General features: G+C 38.5%; 1 protein-coding gene across 3 annotated transcripts in view; it reads left to right on the top strand.

Annotated features, from left to right (window-relative positions):
* Positions 1-16,062, top strand: part of SH3BP2 (SH3 domain binding protein 2) — a 34,077-nt gene extending 18,015 nt beyond the window's left edge. For 2 of the 3 annotated variants that reach the window (XM_065735868.1, XM_065735866.1), the window contains 12 exons: positions 4,622-4,761; positions 5,735-5,837; positions 7,995-8,112; positions 8,685-8,755; positions 9,149-9,237; positions 10,979-11,044; positions 11,531-12,125; positions 13,181-13,289; positions 13,599-13,654; positions 14,869-14,950; positions 15,179-15,238; positions 15,719-16,062. In XM_065735868.1, the coding sequence (XP_065591940.1) occupies positions 4,622-4,761; positions 5,735-5,837; positions 7,995-8,112; positions 8,685-8,755; positions 9,149-9,237; positions 10,979-11,044; positions 11,531-12,125; positions 13,181-13,289; positions 13,599-13,654; positions 14,869-14,950; positions 15,179-15,238; positions 15,719-15,856 (1,627 nt within the window). In that variant the 3' untranslated portion in view covers positions 15,857-16,062. The remainder of the gene's footprint in view (positions 1-4,621; positions 4,762-5,734; positions 5,838-7,994; positions 8,113-8,684; positions 8,756-9,148; positions 9,238-10,978; positions 11,045-11,530; positions 12,126-13,180; positions 13,290-13,598; positions 13,655-14,868; positions 14,951-15,178; positions 15,239-15,718) is intronic. The other variant, XM_065735867.1, reaches the window with a different exon arrangement.
* The last annotated feature ends 2,466 nt before the right edge of the window (positions 16,063-18,528 follow it).

Raw genomic sequence — 18,528 nt, 5'->3', positions numbered from 1 at the left:
TGTTGGGAGTGTTAAGAAATGCACTGTGTAACCCAGAGAAGTGGGAGAAATATAGAATAATATTTCAGAAATACTGGGATTATTTGTTAAATACTGGAAACAAGACCTGAATTTTTTGCAGAGAGCTGTTTTACAGATGGTAAAGATGTAGGTGGTTGAACTGGAGTGCTCGTCTTTGCTCAGTACTGCGGAGTGCAAATTAGGAAAACTTTTATTAAAGTTTTCTGTATATGCAGCGATGCCTTAGTTTTAGTTCAACCTTTTGTGAGTACTGAAACTTCAGTCATCTTCTGCATTATGCCAGGAATGCATTCATCATTTCTGTAAGTTACGTGCATATTTAGAAGGAAATCCACATCCTGCTTTGCTAGATTTTACTTTCAGAATGGTATTTAAGATTAGATGTTATGAGATGTTATGGAATTATATTTTTTTCTCAGATGTATTTGCATAGAGACTCCTGTGACAAATCCAGAACAGATTTAATTTTTACTGCTATTTAGGCTACTTGCTTTTTGTTTTCATCGTGACCAGAGGGGCTCCAGTACTGACCATATATATTATTAAAACAAGTAACAACTTCTAAGACAACTTTTGGCAGCTGTAGCCTCAGCAATGAGGTTAATGTGTCGTTAGGCTTATACTCTGCAAGGCGTGGGGATGATCACATCTGCCATATGTTCTGCTGAGGTTCAGCAAGGAACGAGGACTCCTGGCTCTTCTAGGATGCAGTCCTCAGTTGAATCAGCCTGTATCAATTTAATCGGGCTGGATGCCAGTAGCTCCTTAAGGCTAGGAGGGGTAAGTGTTCCTCTGTAAACTGTTCCAGATGTGTTATGTGGCAGAAGTTCATTCTGATAGTATTTGAGGAAGGTGTACCCATGGGATAGGCTTGGACTGGCTTTACTGATACTTCCAGAGTTTGCTGCAGACTGGCTTGGTCTGTCAAAGTCTCGCGGACCAGTTTGCATGTATGAATTAATTACAGTATTGATGGTACAAGCTCTGTATCATGCTCAGTAGCATTAGCTCATTGTAATGAAGCAAGTCCTATTAACTGCTGTTCCAGTATCTCCCACTATGCTTCAAAGTCTGTTGTGTCCTGCAGAGGCATGGAATTGCCATGGGGGTCATCTGAAAAAGGAAGTGGTGCAAGACTTTTTGCTGCTGTCATCCTCTCTTAACTCAGATGGTTCATTTCAACAGTGTTCCAGGGGAGAGAAGGCTGATTTAAGAGGCCCTTGTGCTGGGTGTGGGACTTGATGGAGAAAATTTAAAAATATTACCTAGTCCACTGATGATAAGAGCAGGAGGAAGAGAGGAACAAAGTACATGGCTTTTATTAGAAGCTTGCACAAAAGAAAAAACATAAATATTGTTACCTTGTGTCTTTTAAGAAAGGGCTGGCATCAGAGAGAGGGTAGTCTGGCCTGGATGGCTCTGAGCAGGACTCTACTGTTACCTTCCTTGTCTGCTCAGTGAAAGAGGCTTTGCTTATGCACCTGGGATCAAAATACATAAGGGGGTCTTTGTCCTGTACTGCAAGAGTGTAATGGAATGAAGGAAGGCATCTTGAAAACACCTTTCCATTCTTAATGGTCACAGAGCTAATTAGGCTCTGCAGTGACTTCAGTTCTTGCTGTTGGCCACACCTGGTAATGGAGCATTGATCTGTTCTTCACATAATAGATTAAAACAAAAAAACAAAGAAACTTAAGAGGAATATCAAGAGTGGAAAGATGCATTTCAAGGAGCTGAAGACAATTATATTAGTGATGCTAAGACCAGGAAAATCTTCAAGAGCATCATTTTTTCTTTCATCCCACCCCTAAAATAAAGATCCTGTGGATATTTTGTTTTGACAGCTTTCTCCCAGCAGTAGGATGCAAAATAGCATCTAGTGTTCTTCAGGGATTGTTTTGTACTCAAAAAAAAAAAAAAAAAAATCTCCTTGGGATAGATTCAAAGTACTGATATAAGGGACTTATTTCATATGTTTCAATGCAGGATACCGAAGTCCTCCCTGTGGGTCAGTAACTTCAGCCCGAGCCTACATATGAGAATGGGAAGTGGGAAAAGTTACAATGAGATCCAGAAGATATGCATAGCTAAGCTGGTTGGAAAGCTTGGTGCTTTAGGTGAAATACATACTCGCCTGCACAGAGTTCAGCTGTACCTCCTTTTATGCACCCAGGTGGATGGGGAAGTTTGAGGGTTTGGTCTGTATTTTCAGAACTGTCTTCTTGTAAACAGGCAAAGATAAGGAACGATCCTCAAGAAGAGGAAGCAGAACGTGATACTTTGTTGTCCTTCCTTTTGGTTCAATCCTGTACTGACTGCTCTGTGGAAGTGGATTTTTTACTCACTTGTTTCTGTTTCCATGTAATAACTGTTGTGTTACCTTCCTGCTATTCTGGCTTTCCAGCAGCTATCCCTGTAGAAGGCTGCCCTGACCTAGTCAAATATTTGTGTTTTCTGTATTTACCTAGGGAGGGATACCCTTGTCCCCAGTGTTTGCTTCCTAGAATCTCAGCTTGTAGTTGTTTTGGATTACCTCCCTGAGGTACTTAACTCTCCTTTTTCTGAAATGTTTTCCACCTAAGTACAATAACACTGAGATTATTGCCTAATTCCAAAGGCAAGGTGTTCAAGTCCTTTCTTCTGCTCTTCGTTGTTTGAAAACAAACCCATGATGATCTTCAAACCATTGGATGGCATTGAGACTATTGCTAGATTTAGATGAAGTAAACTGAGATCAGAGTATATCTGGCTGGTTAAACAGTTTCAAATTTTGCTTCGTCTCATTTTCTGAATATAATTAGAAACAGACTGAAATCACTTAATGGTAAATTAGTTTCAAATGTTTGAATGCTGATGTACTATCTCTTAGAAGATAAACTTTTGCCCAAGACTTGCCTTTGTCTTCCTCATTTCAAGGAAATGACTCTTAGTTCTGCAGTGTAACTTGGTATTAGCAGCCTGCTGGTTAATGCCCTGTTTCCCTCACTTTGACTTTTATGCAAGATATGGAGAAATTTTTTGAAGGATTCCTTTTGGTTTCTTTTTTTAAATTATTTTGCACTTCATACTTCTAACTGTTTTAGTAATTCTTAAACATGATGTGTAGCCACTTCTTGGACCTATTAATGCACTGCTGTTTCTACAAATTTCATTGCAGAGAGGAGGAGGAAGACCCAGATCATCTTGGAAAAATCTCAACTGTGCAATAAGAACAGGAGGGGGTTAGAACAGAAAGGATATAACAGTGAAAGTAACAGCTTTTGGTGAGCAGGAAGGTACTGGAAGAGAGCAAGGCAGCCATGGTGCTTGCAGTTTCTGCTGCGAGAGCCTTTCTAGAGCCTTGCATCCTATCTACTCCCCTTGTACCTGTTCTATAACACTGGGGGATGAAAAGCTTGTTAAGTTTTCCAGGCTGCCTAAGGAATTTCCCTGACAAAAATGGCTACTGATTTCCCCTGCTGTGCACAAATACGTTATAAGCAAAGGCTGAGCAGGTAGAACTCAGTGCTAGGTGGATCTGCTGAAGTGTATCCTGGCATCTCCCTTTGTTCCTAACACACACAGTGAAAATGGGATGCATTTCACTGTTGGCTCTGAGATTCCTGTATTGAGCTGTGCTATTGACTTCTGTTACTGTCCCTTTCAAGGAAAGGGGAAGCAAACACAGGATCCTTTAGATTTCAGTATTGTACCACACTTTTTTTCCCATTCTGAACAATGATTGCTTTTTCAGAAATGAATTAACAGGTTTTATTCACAAAGGAACTTTACCAGCAGAGGTCTTGAGCCATATGCCTATTTTGTGTCTAGGTCAGACTTGCTGTTTGGTTCATCTGTGGCTGTTTTTTTTTGCTCTTTGCATGTTTTACACAGTTGGGTTTTTAGCCCGTTTCTGTTGCCAGCTGAAGAAAGAAGGGTCTTAGAGTGATACATCAGGCAAGAAAAAAACACTGCTTAAAAGGGTAGTTCTCCTGGATGAGATGATGGCAGAAACAGTGGGAACTGCAAAGGCTCTTGGTGGAGCATGGCATTAATGATTGATGTATGAGTGGAACTGCATCCTGCAGCCATCTGAGATGGATTTGATTTGCATTGTATGGCATTCAGTATAAGATTTTACACTGATGCTATTAGAATAACGCATACAAATGTAAGAAGCATATTATTAATAACTGCATGCTTACTAAAATCTGACTGTTGATTCCCTCGCTGTACAGAAAACAACATTCAGTGCCCACGTGTGGTATAGAGCTTTAGAGAAGAAACTGATGTTCTTTCTAGTCTCAGTTTTATCATGCAGCAGTTTTAAGATATAAATAGTGAAATAACATTTACTTAGCATTCTTCTATTGCTTTGACAGCTGTCAGTCACTTTTGAGAACCGTATAAAAATAAATCGGGACTTTCTGCACTGTTTTTTTTATACCTCACAAACTTCCTGGAATCTATGAACGCGCGTCTGTCCTGCATACTTGACTGCTGAACCATGCTAGTTATTTGGAAAACTTGGTTAAGAAAGCAAGCTTTGTTTCTCAGTCCTCATTTCCTGAAGTATAATCTAACTTTGAAATTGTTCTTAATTAATTATTCTAAATTGCAGGAAGATGGCCACAGAGGAACAGGTCTGGCCAGTCCCAATGAAGGCAATTGGAGCACAAAACCTTCTGACAATGCCTGGAGGAGTGACCAAATCAGGCTATCTTCATAAAAAGGGAGGCACGCAGCTGCAGATCTTGAAATGTAAGTTAAATGGTTTTAATGTTTGCCTTTAGAGTCATAAGCATGTTTCCTGTTAACAGGCTCTTCCTCTTTTTCTGTACTGTTATACGGTTTTAAAAGGAATTTATGTATTAAAGACCCACGTTGAAAGAATTTGCTTTAATTGTTTTGAAACTGTAAGTCTTAAACGATATGTGTTGTGACTGATTTTCTTGTATTTAGTTAAATCTCCCGTCAAGGCCTTAAAAAGGCAGAAACAGATGGGATACGTACCAGATTCAAATATTCTTTTATAAAATAAATTAGTGCTCATCTTTTTCTACAGTTATTTTGTACTGGAAAAATATCTCCATCTCCTACTGCTGTTGTGAAATAGAAATTTTCTCACTGCTAAGATTAGATTGTACTAAGTAATAGTAATTACTTCTGGAATCAGAATACATTTAATAGGACAAAATAAAAGACTTGGATTTTCATTTGTATTCTGGTTATTTCCTATGCCTGTTTACAACTAAACTGCAACTAAGGGCAAAGATTACTGTCTTTGATAAAGGAGAAAGGCGAGTTGACACTTAGCTTAAATGAAAAAAGAAAGCAAAGCACCGCTTTACTGTCAGCTTTATGCATGCGCATACTGCTGCCTTTAAGAAGAAAAGAGCAGATATGTTCACCCGAAATCATAATACATCAAATTAAATATCTATTTGTACCTCAAGTTTACATTCCTCTCATCTTGTTTTAGGCTGCACTCTTATGTTAGCCTGTTCCTCCAGAAAAAGAGCATGGGTAGAGGTCAAGCTTGCAGCCTCCTGGACTTCTCTTGAGGAGCTTCAGGTGGCTGGTGAGCAGCCAGCTGCCACTCTGCTACTTTGTGCCCTTTTATAAGGATTAATGGCATTCACTAGGGCCTCCTAACTTGGGTGCAGCTATTGTTGTAGAATTTAGTAATGTGCTACCTTCGGATTTATATCTTACTCATTTATTTCTTTATCAGGGCCACTGCGATTTGTGATTATCCATGAGGGATGTATTTACTACTTTAAGACTAGCACATCTGCATCTCCACAGGGTGCATTTTCATTGAATGGTTATAACAGGTGAGTGCTAAAATGGAACACCTGGGGCCCTTTTACTTCATGGGGGTAGGAGATGCCTTTCGTTTTGATTAGTTATTTCAGCTATGTCTGTTGTTTTGGTCAAGCACTGGTCTCATGTTCTGAGAGATTAATTCTTTTCAGATTGTATGTATGTTTCCTATACTGTACAAGCACATACCCTTCATCTTTTCTAATTCTCCAGTAAAGCCTTTAAAGTTGCAGAGGGTTTGCCACTGTGGTAGGTTTGTACTTCTTCGTTATTGAATGTGAACTTTGCACACACAGATAGATATGGGTTCCTCCAGACAGATAATCTGGAATTAGAGCAGAATACTTAAAGTTCCCGATTCAGTAACACAAATTGGTGTCAAAACTGAATCAACTACAGGAGTAATAAAATGAGAGAATACATGTCTGACTCATTCCACCATACGTTATAAATTTTAATACTTGCTTTTTAAGTTGAAAGCCATTTATTTTTGCCTTCAAGTTAACCAGAATCTCACTGAGCGTACACGTACAGGGCCTACCAATTGCAGTCTGTATTAACCTCAGGAAATTGCTGTTGCAAATGATGCTAAGAAAGGACAAGATACAGAATATAGAGAAACAAACCATTGTTGGTCCTAACCACTTCAGATTTATTGCATTCGTAAACATATTTGTTGTCCCTGCACTGCTTAATGCTCTCAGACTTTGAGGATAAGGAAATCTCTCTCGTTGTAGTGGGAAGGCTTTTTAACTGATGATTACAACAGTGTATTTTCTGGGAATGCTGCTGTAACTTGGCCATGATACTGGCTTCTGTAGTCATGCTGTTATGAAAAATGCTATGGATTTTGTGATGCTAGAAACTCTCATTGCTTTTTACATATCTATGCATATGCAGTCACCTTGGTTGTAGGGTTGGGACCAGCTTGTAGTTAGTGTTATGCACAGACATAAGCATTATTGAAAAAAAGATTGGAGTGAAAGAAACTTTCATTTGTTAGACTGGGCAGTTTCATGAGGGTACATGAAAGCAACTTACCCTAAGGCTTCCCCTGGACTTCCATCTTTCAGATTTCATTCAGTAGACTTCGTATTTTAAGAGTGGACAGCACGTGAGAGTTCTGGTGGCTCAGAATATGGGAATCCTTGTCTCCTCTCCCATGCATGTGATGGTTATTTCCCATAGTAACATCTCTATTGGTCTTAAATTTGTGAATGAAGTAACCTAAGGTTCCTTATGTGGCTTTGTTTCAGGCCAGATAAAGAAAAAAACAGAACAAAACAATACTGTAACTTACAATTTAAAGTTAGGGTTGGAGATCTAAAAAGATGCAGTCTAACTCTGAAAAAGCAATGCAGTTTGCATTGTTCTTTGTGCCAACTCCGAGGTGCTGATTGATTTCTTTTAATTATCATAATTATTATTGCTTTTCTCAAAGTCACGTTTGTTTTGATTTGGTACTAACTGAAAGTCAAATGTCCGTGAAACCTTATTTGTAGGTTTACAAGCCATCTTCCCTAAATAGAATGTACAGACATATGATACTATATGAGGAAATTAGCAAGCTGAAAAATACAGGCACAACAAGAAAGAAAGCCCCAGAAACTTACTATTGTATTTCTCTATAGGATGTGCTGAGTGAATCTTACTGATGTTACTTTTAGATTGCCCACAGTCTTATTATTTTAGTCTCCTTATTCTTTCACAACTGTAGAGCATGCATTTTTGAACAGGCTTTGTTTGTGCCTCTGTGAGGACAGAGCAGTATTTTCTCATTTCGGAATCCAAAGTAGAAAAAATAAAAGGCAGGAAACTTTTCTAATTTAGCTTGTGAAAGAGGTTGAAATACACTTTAAACAACAACAACAAAGCGTATTAAAAAGGATGTTAAAACTGTTTATTGAAGAGGTTACATCATCTAAGTCTGGTGGTTGAACTAGTGCCTTTTCTCCTGTCAGCACCCTTGAATTATCCTTTCTATTGCTTCAGCAAAGAACTATAATTGCACGTTTTAGCATTTAAGTGATGTTTTGCTGAAAATAATCCCCAAGATCAGCAACAAGGTAGAACAGGCTGGTAAAACTGCTTTCTGAGCTTTACCTTGCACAGCAGAATTAACTTTACAGATTAAGGGATTTTTATATATTGGTTCTTCTGCTTCTCAGGGTTATGCGGGCAGCTGAAGAGACAACATCAAGCAATGTGTTTCCTTTCAAGTTAGTTCACATTAGCAAGAAGCACAGGACGTGGTTTTTTTCTGCTTCTTCTGAAGATGAAAGAAAGGTATTTTCTACTTCAAGGAAAATTATATTGCAAATGAAGAAAGTGGATCTGGGGCTTCCCTAAAATCTACATGAATAGGCACACAGCTGTAACCAAAGTCTGTACATCTGGTTCTTTGGACTCCTCTGAAAATAATGCCTGAAGTTTTAACTATCTGTGCAAGCTGTAATTTGTTGTAGTGTAGGGAATGACTGAAAGGGGCATAGATGTTACGGTTTTCTTTGTATTCCTAATTTTTAGCCATGGAATTAATGTTTGTATGGTAAATTGATAAAGTATGAAAACTTGTTCAGTGAAATCTCCTATCCATATGCAGACTGTGAGAAGGTATGTGGCTTTAGAAGTAACAGCTGGAAATTCACAAATGGAAAGTTAATATTTTAATACGTTCTTGTAGGAATGTATAGTCAAAACATTTTGACTAGTAAATCCCTTCAATATGTTTATAAAGGTGTGGATAAATGTTATTTCACTTGCACAGTCACTCTAGTCTTACAGGAAAAAGATACTGTTCATCTTTGTTTAATGATTTAAAGATTAATGTGTTGACTGTTGTGGGTTTATTTATTTAGAATTGGATGCTATCCCTGAGGAAGGAAATTGATCACTACCATGATAAGAAAGAAACAATAACAGAATTCAGGTATGAAACTTTAATCTTCATTTGCCTTTTCCCCCTTTTCTCTCCAGCTCTCAGTAGTGCTGTTTTTGTCTTTTTGCACCTATGAGTTATTACTGCTAAATAATAGTAGCTGCAGTAGACTCCAAGAAGGAAGGAATACCTAACAGATAGATTAAAGAGTACCAGGACTAATACATCTCTTTACTACAAGAAATTTAAATGTCAGTTTTGTGTAAAAACAAAGAAAAACATTAAAATAACAGCAGCAACAGATTTGGTGATTGATACATGAATAGATTGCTTCTGCTTTTCTAGTATTGCTTTCCAGTGCTGCAGTCTACTCCACAGATGTCTTTATTTTTCCAAGACTTCTAACACAGTGATGCAAAAGTGACTCTGTCTTTTCTTTTGCAGTGACTCTGGTTCTGATGCAGACAGTTTCTATGGCTCAGTAGAACGTCCCATTGATATCAAATATTCTCATCATTCAGCAGATAATGAAGGTGACAATTTTAGACACTGATAAACAGTTTTTTAAAATCTTATTTTCCTTCTGGATTCTGCAGGAACTATTCCAGTAGCTTAAGCAGACCGATCTAGTTTGCAACTGAGAATTAAAGAATTGTTCTTTTTACGAGGCACATAGCATTGTTGTAATTTGAAATCAGGAACAGTTTGTGTTGTAAAACCATTAGTAAAAAGTAAGTGGTAACTAATGAAATTCATCCTTGGGCAGGAGGTGTCTGAAACCTGATACAATCTTAATGTGACCCCTGGTAATAACATCTTAAACTTTAAACTTAGGCTTTTATTAAGATTGCATGTTGAAAAGCCTATATCTAGCAGAAAGATAAAGTACTTGGATGCGTCCGTTGGTTGTAGCCTGTCAGTATGCTGTCATGGTTCAGTCTGGTTTCTGTGACAGGGGGATGAAGGGACCCACGGATCCACGCCCTGGGGAGGGAATGGGGGGTGGGAAGGAAGTGCACCCTTAAAGTGTATTCTGATGGTGTGGTAAAACATTTTGGAGATGGCTGCCTCTCATCTAAACAGTAAAAACAATCTGTCTAAAGAGCAGGTAATTCACTCTGGAATCTTGTTGCACCTGTGTAACAGTCTGCTTAGTACAAACCAGAACTCCTCCCAGTTCAGGAGGATCTCAGCCATATGAATGGCCTAGGTGGGACACATTATCCAATGTTCTTCAATGACTTCCAAACTGAGTAACTTTTTAAAGTAAAGCTTGAAGAGTCTCATTTTTAGTGGAGTCATTTTTTTTTTTATTCAGTTTGATATCTTGCTGTAACACTTCTGGCAGTGTGTTTATTTTTTAGATAGAAGTGAGGATTTCACAGAAAGCCTGTAAGGCAGATTCGCAGCCTATTTCAGCAACTAACTGCTTAGTCAAGAAGCACAATACAGTCCAGCATGAGAAGACTTGCTTCAAGATCCAGCACAGTTCCTTTTAGTAGGCATTTTCTGCCCTTTCAGATTTCTCAGGGTAGGGTTGATGGAGCAAGTACTCTGATTTCCTGAAAGGAAATTCCTGACCATGTTTCCTGACTAGGACAAAAAAGCAGGAGTTTGACTTTGTAGGAAATCCGGTTGAATTGTTGCAAATCAGAGGAAAACACTCATCAGCATTTTGTATAGGGTTGTGTTGATGTTTATGGGAGAGAAGGGTTGTGTACAATATGAATTATGCTTATAGAGGCCTAGGAACCTAAACAAAGATCATTACTATAATAGTTAACTGATTTTTATCAGCTAACCTTAGTCTTTTCTCCAGCTCTTGCCAAACCTCTTTCTCTGAGGAAATACTATGTATTGTCTTTAAGGCTCATAGTTAGTGATGAGAAATTACTGCCTGGAGGCAGCATGCTTTTCATGTCCTGATTATTTTGACTTACAGACAACATTTAACTCATTTGTTGCGGTGTATTTTGTTACCAGAGCAAGGCAAAAGAATTAATTGTTTTGAAGATGATGTAGGCTTTCATGGGCAGCCATACTGCAGAATGATAGAAGTTTCTATGGTAGTTGCTTTCGGGCTGTTGAGTATTTATTTTTCCAATGTGTTTAGCAAGTATACCACTTTGGAGTTGTGCCTCTGTAACTGGTCTGAATTTTCTGAGGAAGGCAATGCTACTAGAAAGTGTTACACCAGAAGGTCCGTTACAATTTGAAAGATGTGCTGTGGCAAAGGTGGTTGTCTGAATCTGACACATGGATTTTTACCTGCAGATTATGACCAGGAGGAAGATGATGAGTCCTACTTGCAACCAGATACTTCTGACATAGTGAAAGATGGTATGTGATTGCCTTTATTCCCTTCCCAAAAGGATGGCAATGAAGATCATGTTTGTGTAGGATGACAGATTATTGTTTTGGTTTAATCATACCTAAAGCATTTCTGGTGGCAAAATAACTGAAGACATAGGTATCAAATCTTGGGGTGATAAGAGCCTAGTAACAGTGGTAACACTTTCTGGCAAGTCTGCTGCCCTGAAGGACCTGTATGTGGTCACCAGTCAGGAGGAGGGGGTAATGCTTTTTAAATGGTCTTTTTCCCTTTATTTTCAGCAAAGGAAAAATTCTTTGCTAAGTTGACACAAGCCACACCTGAATAAAAATTGCAGGAGGTCAGTACGTGTAACATGCAGAACTGTGCTGGAAAGTGTTTACTTCAGGATGCTAATAAATATATTTTAAATCATGTAAAATGAAAGTCTAGTTTCTTGACATGTTTTATTTCTCTGCAATGTGCCATGATTATTGGGTATTTTCTTTGTGCAGATATCATGGTCCTGCCCCCAGCCTACCCACCTCCACCGGTCCCTCATGTCAGAAAAGCTGCCTACTCTGAGTCAAGGTCGCATTCCTTCAGTGGAAAAACTGCTGGCTCAGTTCCACCGCCACCACCTCCAAAAAGAAGCTTACCTGAGATCAAGACAGAGGATTTCTTCAGCGTGAAGGAGCCCCAGTTACCATGCCGAGTTGAACCCAATCTAAAGATTCAGTCCTCCAGCCGGAGACCAAGTGAACAGCCACCTCCTGTACCCCCTTTACCACTTTTCAAAAAGCCTTTTTGCGTCAAAGAACCTTGCTCATTGCCTCCAGAACCTCTGCCTCTATCTCAAGTTCTCACTACTCCAGAAGGATGCGAGAAGCTAAAAACCTTAAACCTTTCACCGCGAACTCCTCCTCCGCCACCAAGCAATAAACCCAAGTTGTCCCAGATAACTGAGAAGATGGTAGAGACCAAAGAGTCAAGAGAACATGGTAAACCGGGATTGTTTGTGCCACCAGTGCTTCCAAAGCCACCTGTGCCAGGCCACCAGCATCCTGTACTTAAACCTAGACCAGAGAAACCTTCATGTCCCCAGTTACAGTAAGTGTAAAAATACATCCCAGCATTGTCCACTCAGTTTTTATTAATCAGTTCACAGACATCATTTGTCAGATTCCCATTCGTGTCTGCTAGTCTTCTCCACACCATTCCTCTCCTCCTCGGTGCATGCTTTTTTACCTGGGTATTTGTTATTTGGAAATTTTGGAGTTAATTTTACTTTTGAAATAATTCAGAAATAAATAGATCACTTGAAAAAAAAAAAAGACACCATTTTTTGTAGTTTGTTTTAGTGGGTGGCTTAAAGATTTAAAAGCCTTCAATCATAATGAATAAGAAACCTTTATGTCAGAAAGTCAGTGAACCACAAAAAAAAAAAAAGATTTTAGGCCTCTGTGGAGACAGGAAATATTTCTCATGTTAAGATCAGCTTTAGTAAGGGATGTGCATTTAGCTATGCTGTTTAGGCAGTTGGAAATATTTTTCTGTTGGATAACTCAGCTTTAGAGAAGGAATGAAGAACCCTTTAGATGCAGTACAAGAAAGATTGATTTATGGGACTGAGTTCATCCACCATGATGTTTGGGCACATGATACACAAGGAAAGGCTGTGAGACTGGGTTGGTTCAACCTTTAGGAAGTCTAATAGGAGATGTCACTGCTGTCTATTAGGAAGGCTAGTAGGAGGTGTCACTCCTTTCTACAACTACATAATGGGAAGGCAGGGAGAAGACAGAACAGAAGATCTGCAGTGATAGGGTAAGAGGCAACAGACAGAAGTTATGACCTTGAAAGCTACAGTTAGATATGTGGAAAAGCTTTTCACCTTGTGCAGGGTCAATTCAAAGAGGCTGTGGGATCTCCATCCTTGGGGATACTCAACCAGACACAGCTGCCTGAACTGTCTGAGCCTGCTTTGTGCAGGAGCTTGGAATTAGTCATCTACAGATGTCCCTTTCAACCTACTTTATTCTGTGATTGTAGAGCTGATAAGTCTGAAACTGAAACTTTAAGTTCTAGTTTTATTTCCTCTCCAGTGCTTGGTATATTCTGTTTTCAGTGGAGATGTCCTTCAGTTCTTGTTCTGTTTCTGCCAGGAGATCACCACCAGATGGGCAGAGTTTTAGAAGCTTCTCGTTTGAAAAACCAGCACTGCCCTCCAAGCCAAATCAAAGGAATGATGATTCTGATGACGACTATGAAAAAGTAAGAACAAACAGATGATCCATTCTTAAAAGACCATTTTTCCTCCTTTCTCTGTGGGAGAGCTTTGGGACATGTTTCAGGGGAAAAATGAGCCTTCTGAAAACGCAGTGCTGTGTGATTTAAAGAATGCCTTTATAAATTCTGTGTTTTAGTTGTTAGTATACATGATGAAGAAACAAAGTAAAGACTAAGGCACTGTTAACGAATTCAGATACTGCTGACTGTAGCTTGTTTGGATAACGTGTTGTTAGTATATTGAGTTTTCATTGCCCTTCTCAGTCACTTACTTTCTTTTGTATTTTCCTTCAGGTTGAACTGCCTACTTCGATATTTATTAATACCTCTGAATCCTTAGAAGTTGAAAGGTAGATGTGGCTTTTATAAAGTTGCTTAAGATCCTATAAAAACCTGCACTGAACAGTAGTTTAAAAATAATATTGAGATACATAGTTTGTGTTTAAAAACATGGGAATATATTTAAATCACTTTAATATGGAGATCGCTTTCTAGCGGAGTTAAGTGCTCGTGTATCAGTTAAGAAAACATAAAACTTATAATTTTGAACCCTCTGGAAATGATTGTTCTGTCAGAATGGTAGTTGGAACATAAAGCCAGATCTGTGGCACATTGCTGATTGAGGTGCTAGAACTGTAAAATTCTGTCCAATATGATGTGCCATAAGTTAATATCCACATGAAACAGATTTTTAATAGGAATTGCCAGCAGTGTGCCCTTGTGGCCAAAAAGGGCAGTGCTATCCTAGGGTGCATTAGAAAGAGTGTGGCCAGCAGGTCAAGGGAGGTGATCATCTTCTACTCTCACCTAGTGAGACTCACATCTGCAGTGCTGTGTCCAGTTCTGTGCTCCTCAGTTCAAAAAAGACAGGGAACTACTAGGACGACTTCAGAGACTCTAAAGGCCTGGAGCCTTCTCCCTTATAAGGAAAAGCTGAGCAACCTGGGAGATTTAATTTGGATATTAGGAAAAAATTATTCTTAGTAAGAGTGGTAGTGCATTGGAGTAGGTTTCCCGGGGAAGCGGTGGGATTGCCATCCATGGAGGTATTCCAGAAAAGGGTGGAAAAGCACCAGAAAAGCACGTGGCTGAGAGGGCATGATGATGTCTGGTTGATGGTTGGAGTTGGATAGTCTTAGAGGTCTTTTCCAACCTCACTGATTCTATGACTCTACAATTAGCAATGGTTATAAATATCTGAGGGGCAGGAGTGGATGGAGCCAGGCTCTTTTCAGTGGCACCTAATGACAGAACAAGGGGAAATGGACACAAACGGGAACACAGAGCTCCATCTGAACATGAGAAAGACCGACGTAACTGTGAAGGTGACAGAGCACTGCAGCAGGCTGCCCAGAGAGGTTATGGAGTCATCTTCTCTGGTTGCACACTTTCCTGTGCAATCTACTTTAGGGAACGTGCTTTAGCAAGGTGGGGATGACTTGACTAGATGATCTCCAGAGGTCCCATCCAGCTCCTTTAATTCTGTGATTACAAGAATTATATGTTAACATTTTCTGGATCAGATAAATAACACTTGTAATTATTGTACTGTTTTTTATTTTAGGATATTTAAAGCTACTAGCCCAAAGGGACAGCCACAAAATGGATTATACTGCATTAGGAACTCATCTACTAAGGCTGGAAAGGTAACTTGCAATTGCAGAATTTAACCCTAGAAAAACCTTTTAGATTTAGAGATGCTTAATTTTTATGTCAGAAGTAGTTAACTGAGATTTTCTTGCTTGTTGTTACATACCGAAGCAATTACTATTATAACTTCAGTTAATTTTTTGTAGTCCGGTCAATTAAATAATTCCTTAATTATGCACTGACTTTGAGCTTCTTATACTGATTATGTTGCATTTTTCATTAAGGTATTAGTTGTATGGGATCAATCTGCAGAAAAAGTGAGAAACTACAGAATATTTGAGAAGGTTAGTAGCTCTCCTGTGTATGAAGCTTTTGTGTATGTTTCTGTATGTATAATATTGAGTATGCATAGCATGCAAATTATGTGTCTGTATCTCAATGAGTCAAACTTACCCCAGTCATAAAAGTAAAAACAAGCTGCTTTACAGATATTTGTTCCAGGATGAGAATTTAAGTAATCAGATCTGGGCTTTTGGATTGCTGTACCTACAAAAGACAAAGTAGCTGCAAACATCTGAATCTAAATATCAGCTCCAGTCACATTCTAGGGGGAGTGACTATGAAGTTCTTGAGTTTAATTTGGGCTTATTTGTCTGAAGCTTGCAAAGCAGCAGCTTGATGGAAAGGTCTTAGTTCTGTTAATGTTTTTTTACTTCTTGATGTCAGTGTTTGTTGTTGTTGCTTTTTGTTTTATGTTTAAAAAGGAAAAAATTAAGTAGGAAATATTGCTGCTTTTGACTGTGTATGTTTCTGTTCTACCACAGGATTCTAAGTTCTACCTGGATGCAGACATCATGTTTCTGAACGTGGGGAGTTTGGTTGAATACTATAGCACTCATGTCCTACCTAGTCATGGCAGCCTGATTCTTCAGTGTCCTTATGGTTACTCTAAACCAAGGTGACATGGCCAGCATAATTCACTAATGCTGAGGAAAAATGGGTCCCCACAGTCCTGGAATTAAACATGGACTTCTGCCACTGTTGAATTTCCTGTTGTTTGCACACAGAACCTGAGTTTATTTCAACCATTTGTTCTCACGTGAATGATGCCTCCACTCTTGGTAAAGCTTTACAATCCAGATCAGTGGATTTTGAGACCTTCTTTCAGAAGGATTCTGTCAAGGCCATCTGCGACTCCTGCACCTTTCTGTGAAACTGCTGCTATTACTCATCTCCTTGGAATGTGGAGAGCAGTGTCCACGTGAACAAAGAATTGTTGTGAATACAACCAATATGGAAGAGGGAAACTTCTGAAAGCACATCAGAATTCATCTGTGACAGGGAATACTAATATTCTGACTTGAAGGTTATTACTCCTTAAGTCAGGACTGGTGCTGAACTTGTATTACTTGTATAGTTGATGTGTAAATAGTGAAGAATTTTGTGCAAATAATTTGGTTTACTACAGGTAAAGATGATGGGGAAATGCCACATTTTCTAAGCCACTTGGTATATAAATGTAATTTGTGATTACAATGTCCGCAGTAATCAGTACTGGGGTACTGTCCAACTCATAGGGTTGTGGCATCATATGTCTTACATAAGAACACTTCAGGTAGGTCTAGGGTAATCCTGATTTGGTTTTAATGGCAGTCTCATTCCTTAGTTCTGAACAAGGATGTTTTTTTAAAACACAGGAGAAAGCCAGTTGCATTCTCTTTTGTTCTAGTGCATAGCATCCTGCTCTAGTCTACTTTTTGTAGATGTCTATTAACATTTTCATTGTTAGAATCTCTACTAGCTCAAAACAAATACAATGCAAACAAGATATAATTAGTTTTTAATGTACTATAAGCACTATCAGTTATAGGTGTGGGCAGGGTGCTTGTAATGTTTGTTCCCTAATATCGTGGGGACAAGTACCCTAAACACAAGGGCTTGGTAGTTCTAAATTGCCCTACTCCTGAATTTTAATAAAGAGAAAGCAGTTTTAATGACTTGCTGCAGTAACTTGGTTAATTCAAAAGTACTGTCAAAATGACCTTATCTTTAATAATGTTCATGAGACTTAATAGAAAATAATAATTTGCTGTAACTGTTGAAACAGGAGAAGTTATCTAGTTTCTGTCAGTTTGAATCCATAAGTCCCACTTTTCTGCTACCTTTACAAAGGTTATATGTGTCAGATTTAATCTTATTATAACTAAATGGTCACAGCTTTAAAAACATTAAAATATTACAGAATAAGAATTTCGTTTTATGAAAACAGTAAAATAGGATTTAATCCCTAAGGGATTTTTCTTAATAAGCTGTAATAATAGGGCTTCACATAGAACCAGAAGTTCTTGCCTTAATTTCTTTATTTTGTCTGCAACTGACAAGCACAATATCAGTCATTTGCTTTCTGTTCCCACTATAATTTTTTTTTGTGAGCATAAATGAAAGAGTGTGTAGTACTTAAATTTCAGATTCAGTTGAGTATTGGATATATGATATTTGTAATTTCTTTTATTTTAAACAAGTATCCCCATGGTTTACTGATCCAGTGTGATCCACCCTGCAAAGAAAGCTCAGCCAACAAAGCACTCATAAAAATGTTGGATTTTTAGCTGCATGTATCTGTATTTTAGGCATCTGTATTTCTAGTTTTTTTACAGTATTTATATGTACAGAGCAAATTCTTCTCTATGTTGGAATAATTGACTTCATTGCATCATGACAGTCATACTTAACAATATGCTATGGGGCCAAATTCAGGTATTCATTTTTTTTCAATTTTTATGTTTGAAATTATACTCTCAAGATTTTTGAACTGTAATCATCAGTGTGTAACCCAATACATATAAAGCATAACACTGTCTTTACCTGTGTAATAGAAGACTTGCAAATATGTAAATGTTAATGTTAATTTTCTTTTTTATACGAATGTATTTCTGAAATGGATAAACTTCCAATGCCAACTTACCCATTTGTGCAGTCTCACTGAACTTACCAAATATGTGCTTTAATACTTTCTCTTGTAATTGTGCTAAGTAGTGCTCTTCTGACTTTGTGGTTAGAAGAATTAGTTTTCAGCCCTCCTGAATCAACTTTTTGCGTAATCAGCCAGGTCAGATTGTGGCATTCCCACCATCAGACAACATGGCTGGAGGTGAAAATTAGCAACTTATCATTTTCTTCCAAGGTTCTTGAGTGAGAGTTGAAGACTGAAGCATTCATTTTATCCGTGGACACAAAACACAGGTACAAGCATAATAAAAGGTACCTTGGAGGAACAGGAATGTGCTGTGTGAGAGAGACAAGTCTCCAAAGGACTTCTTCAGCAGGGAGGAGAGGCCCTTTGCATTTCCCAGCACCTAACAGCCCTTCTGCCCAGCAACGGTCGGTGTAACTCGGCATGTTCCTCTGATGCCTCGTGAAGGCAGGTAGGAGGGACAGATAGGGATGTACTGGGTAATTTTTCCAGATGGATTCCAAAGAAATCTGAAGTCTCACTCTCTTCTTGCTCCTGCCTACTATTCTAGTCTGTTTGATGAAGAATTAGATGAAGTTACATTTCTGGTATTTGTCATAGAATTGTAGAATGGCCTGGAATGATAAGAACCTCAAAGATCATCTAGTTTCAACCCCCCTG

Source organism: Cyrtonyx montezumae, unplaced genomic scaffold (genome assembly GCF_038088225.1).
Source record: "Cyrtonyx montezumae isolate F1298 unplaced genomic scaffold, pur_monq_1.0 scaffold_2, whole genome shotgun sequence".
Lineage (NCBI taxonomy): Eukaryota > Metazoa > Chordata > Aves > Galliformes > Odontophoridae > Cyrtonyx > Cyrtonyx montezumae.
The sequence above is the reverse complement of the archived record's forward strand: the minus strand, read 5'-3'. Positions and strand labels throughout refer to the sequence as shown.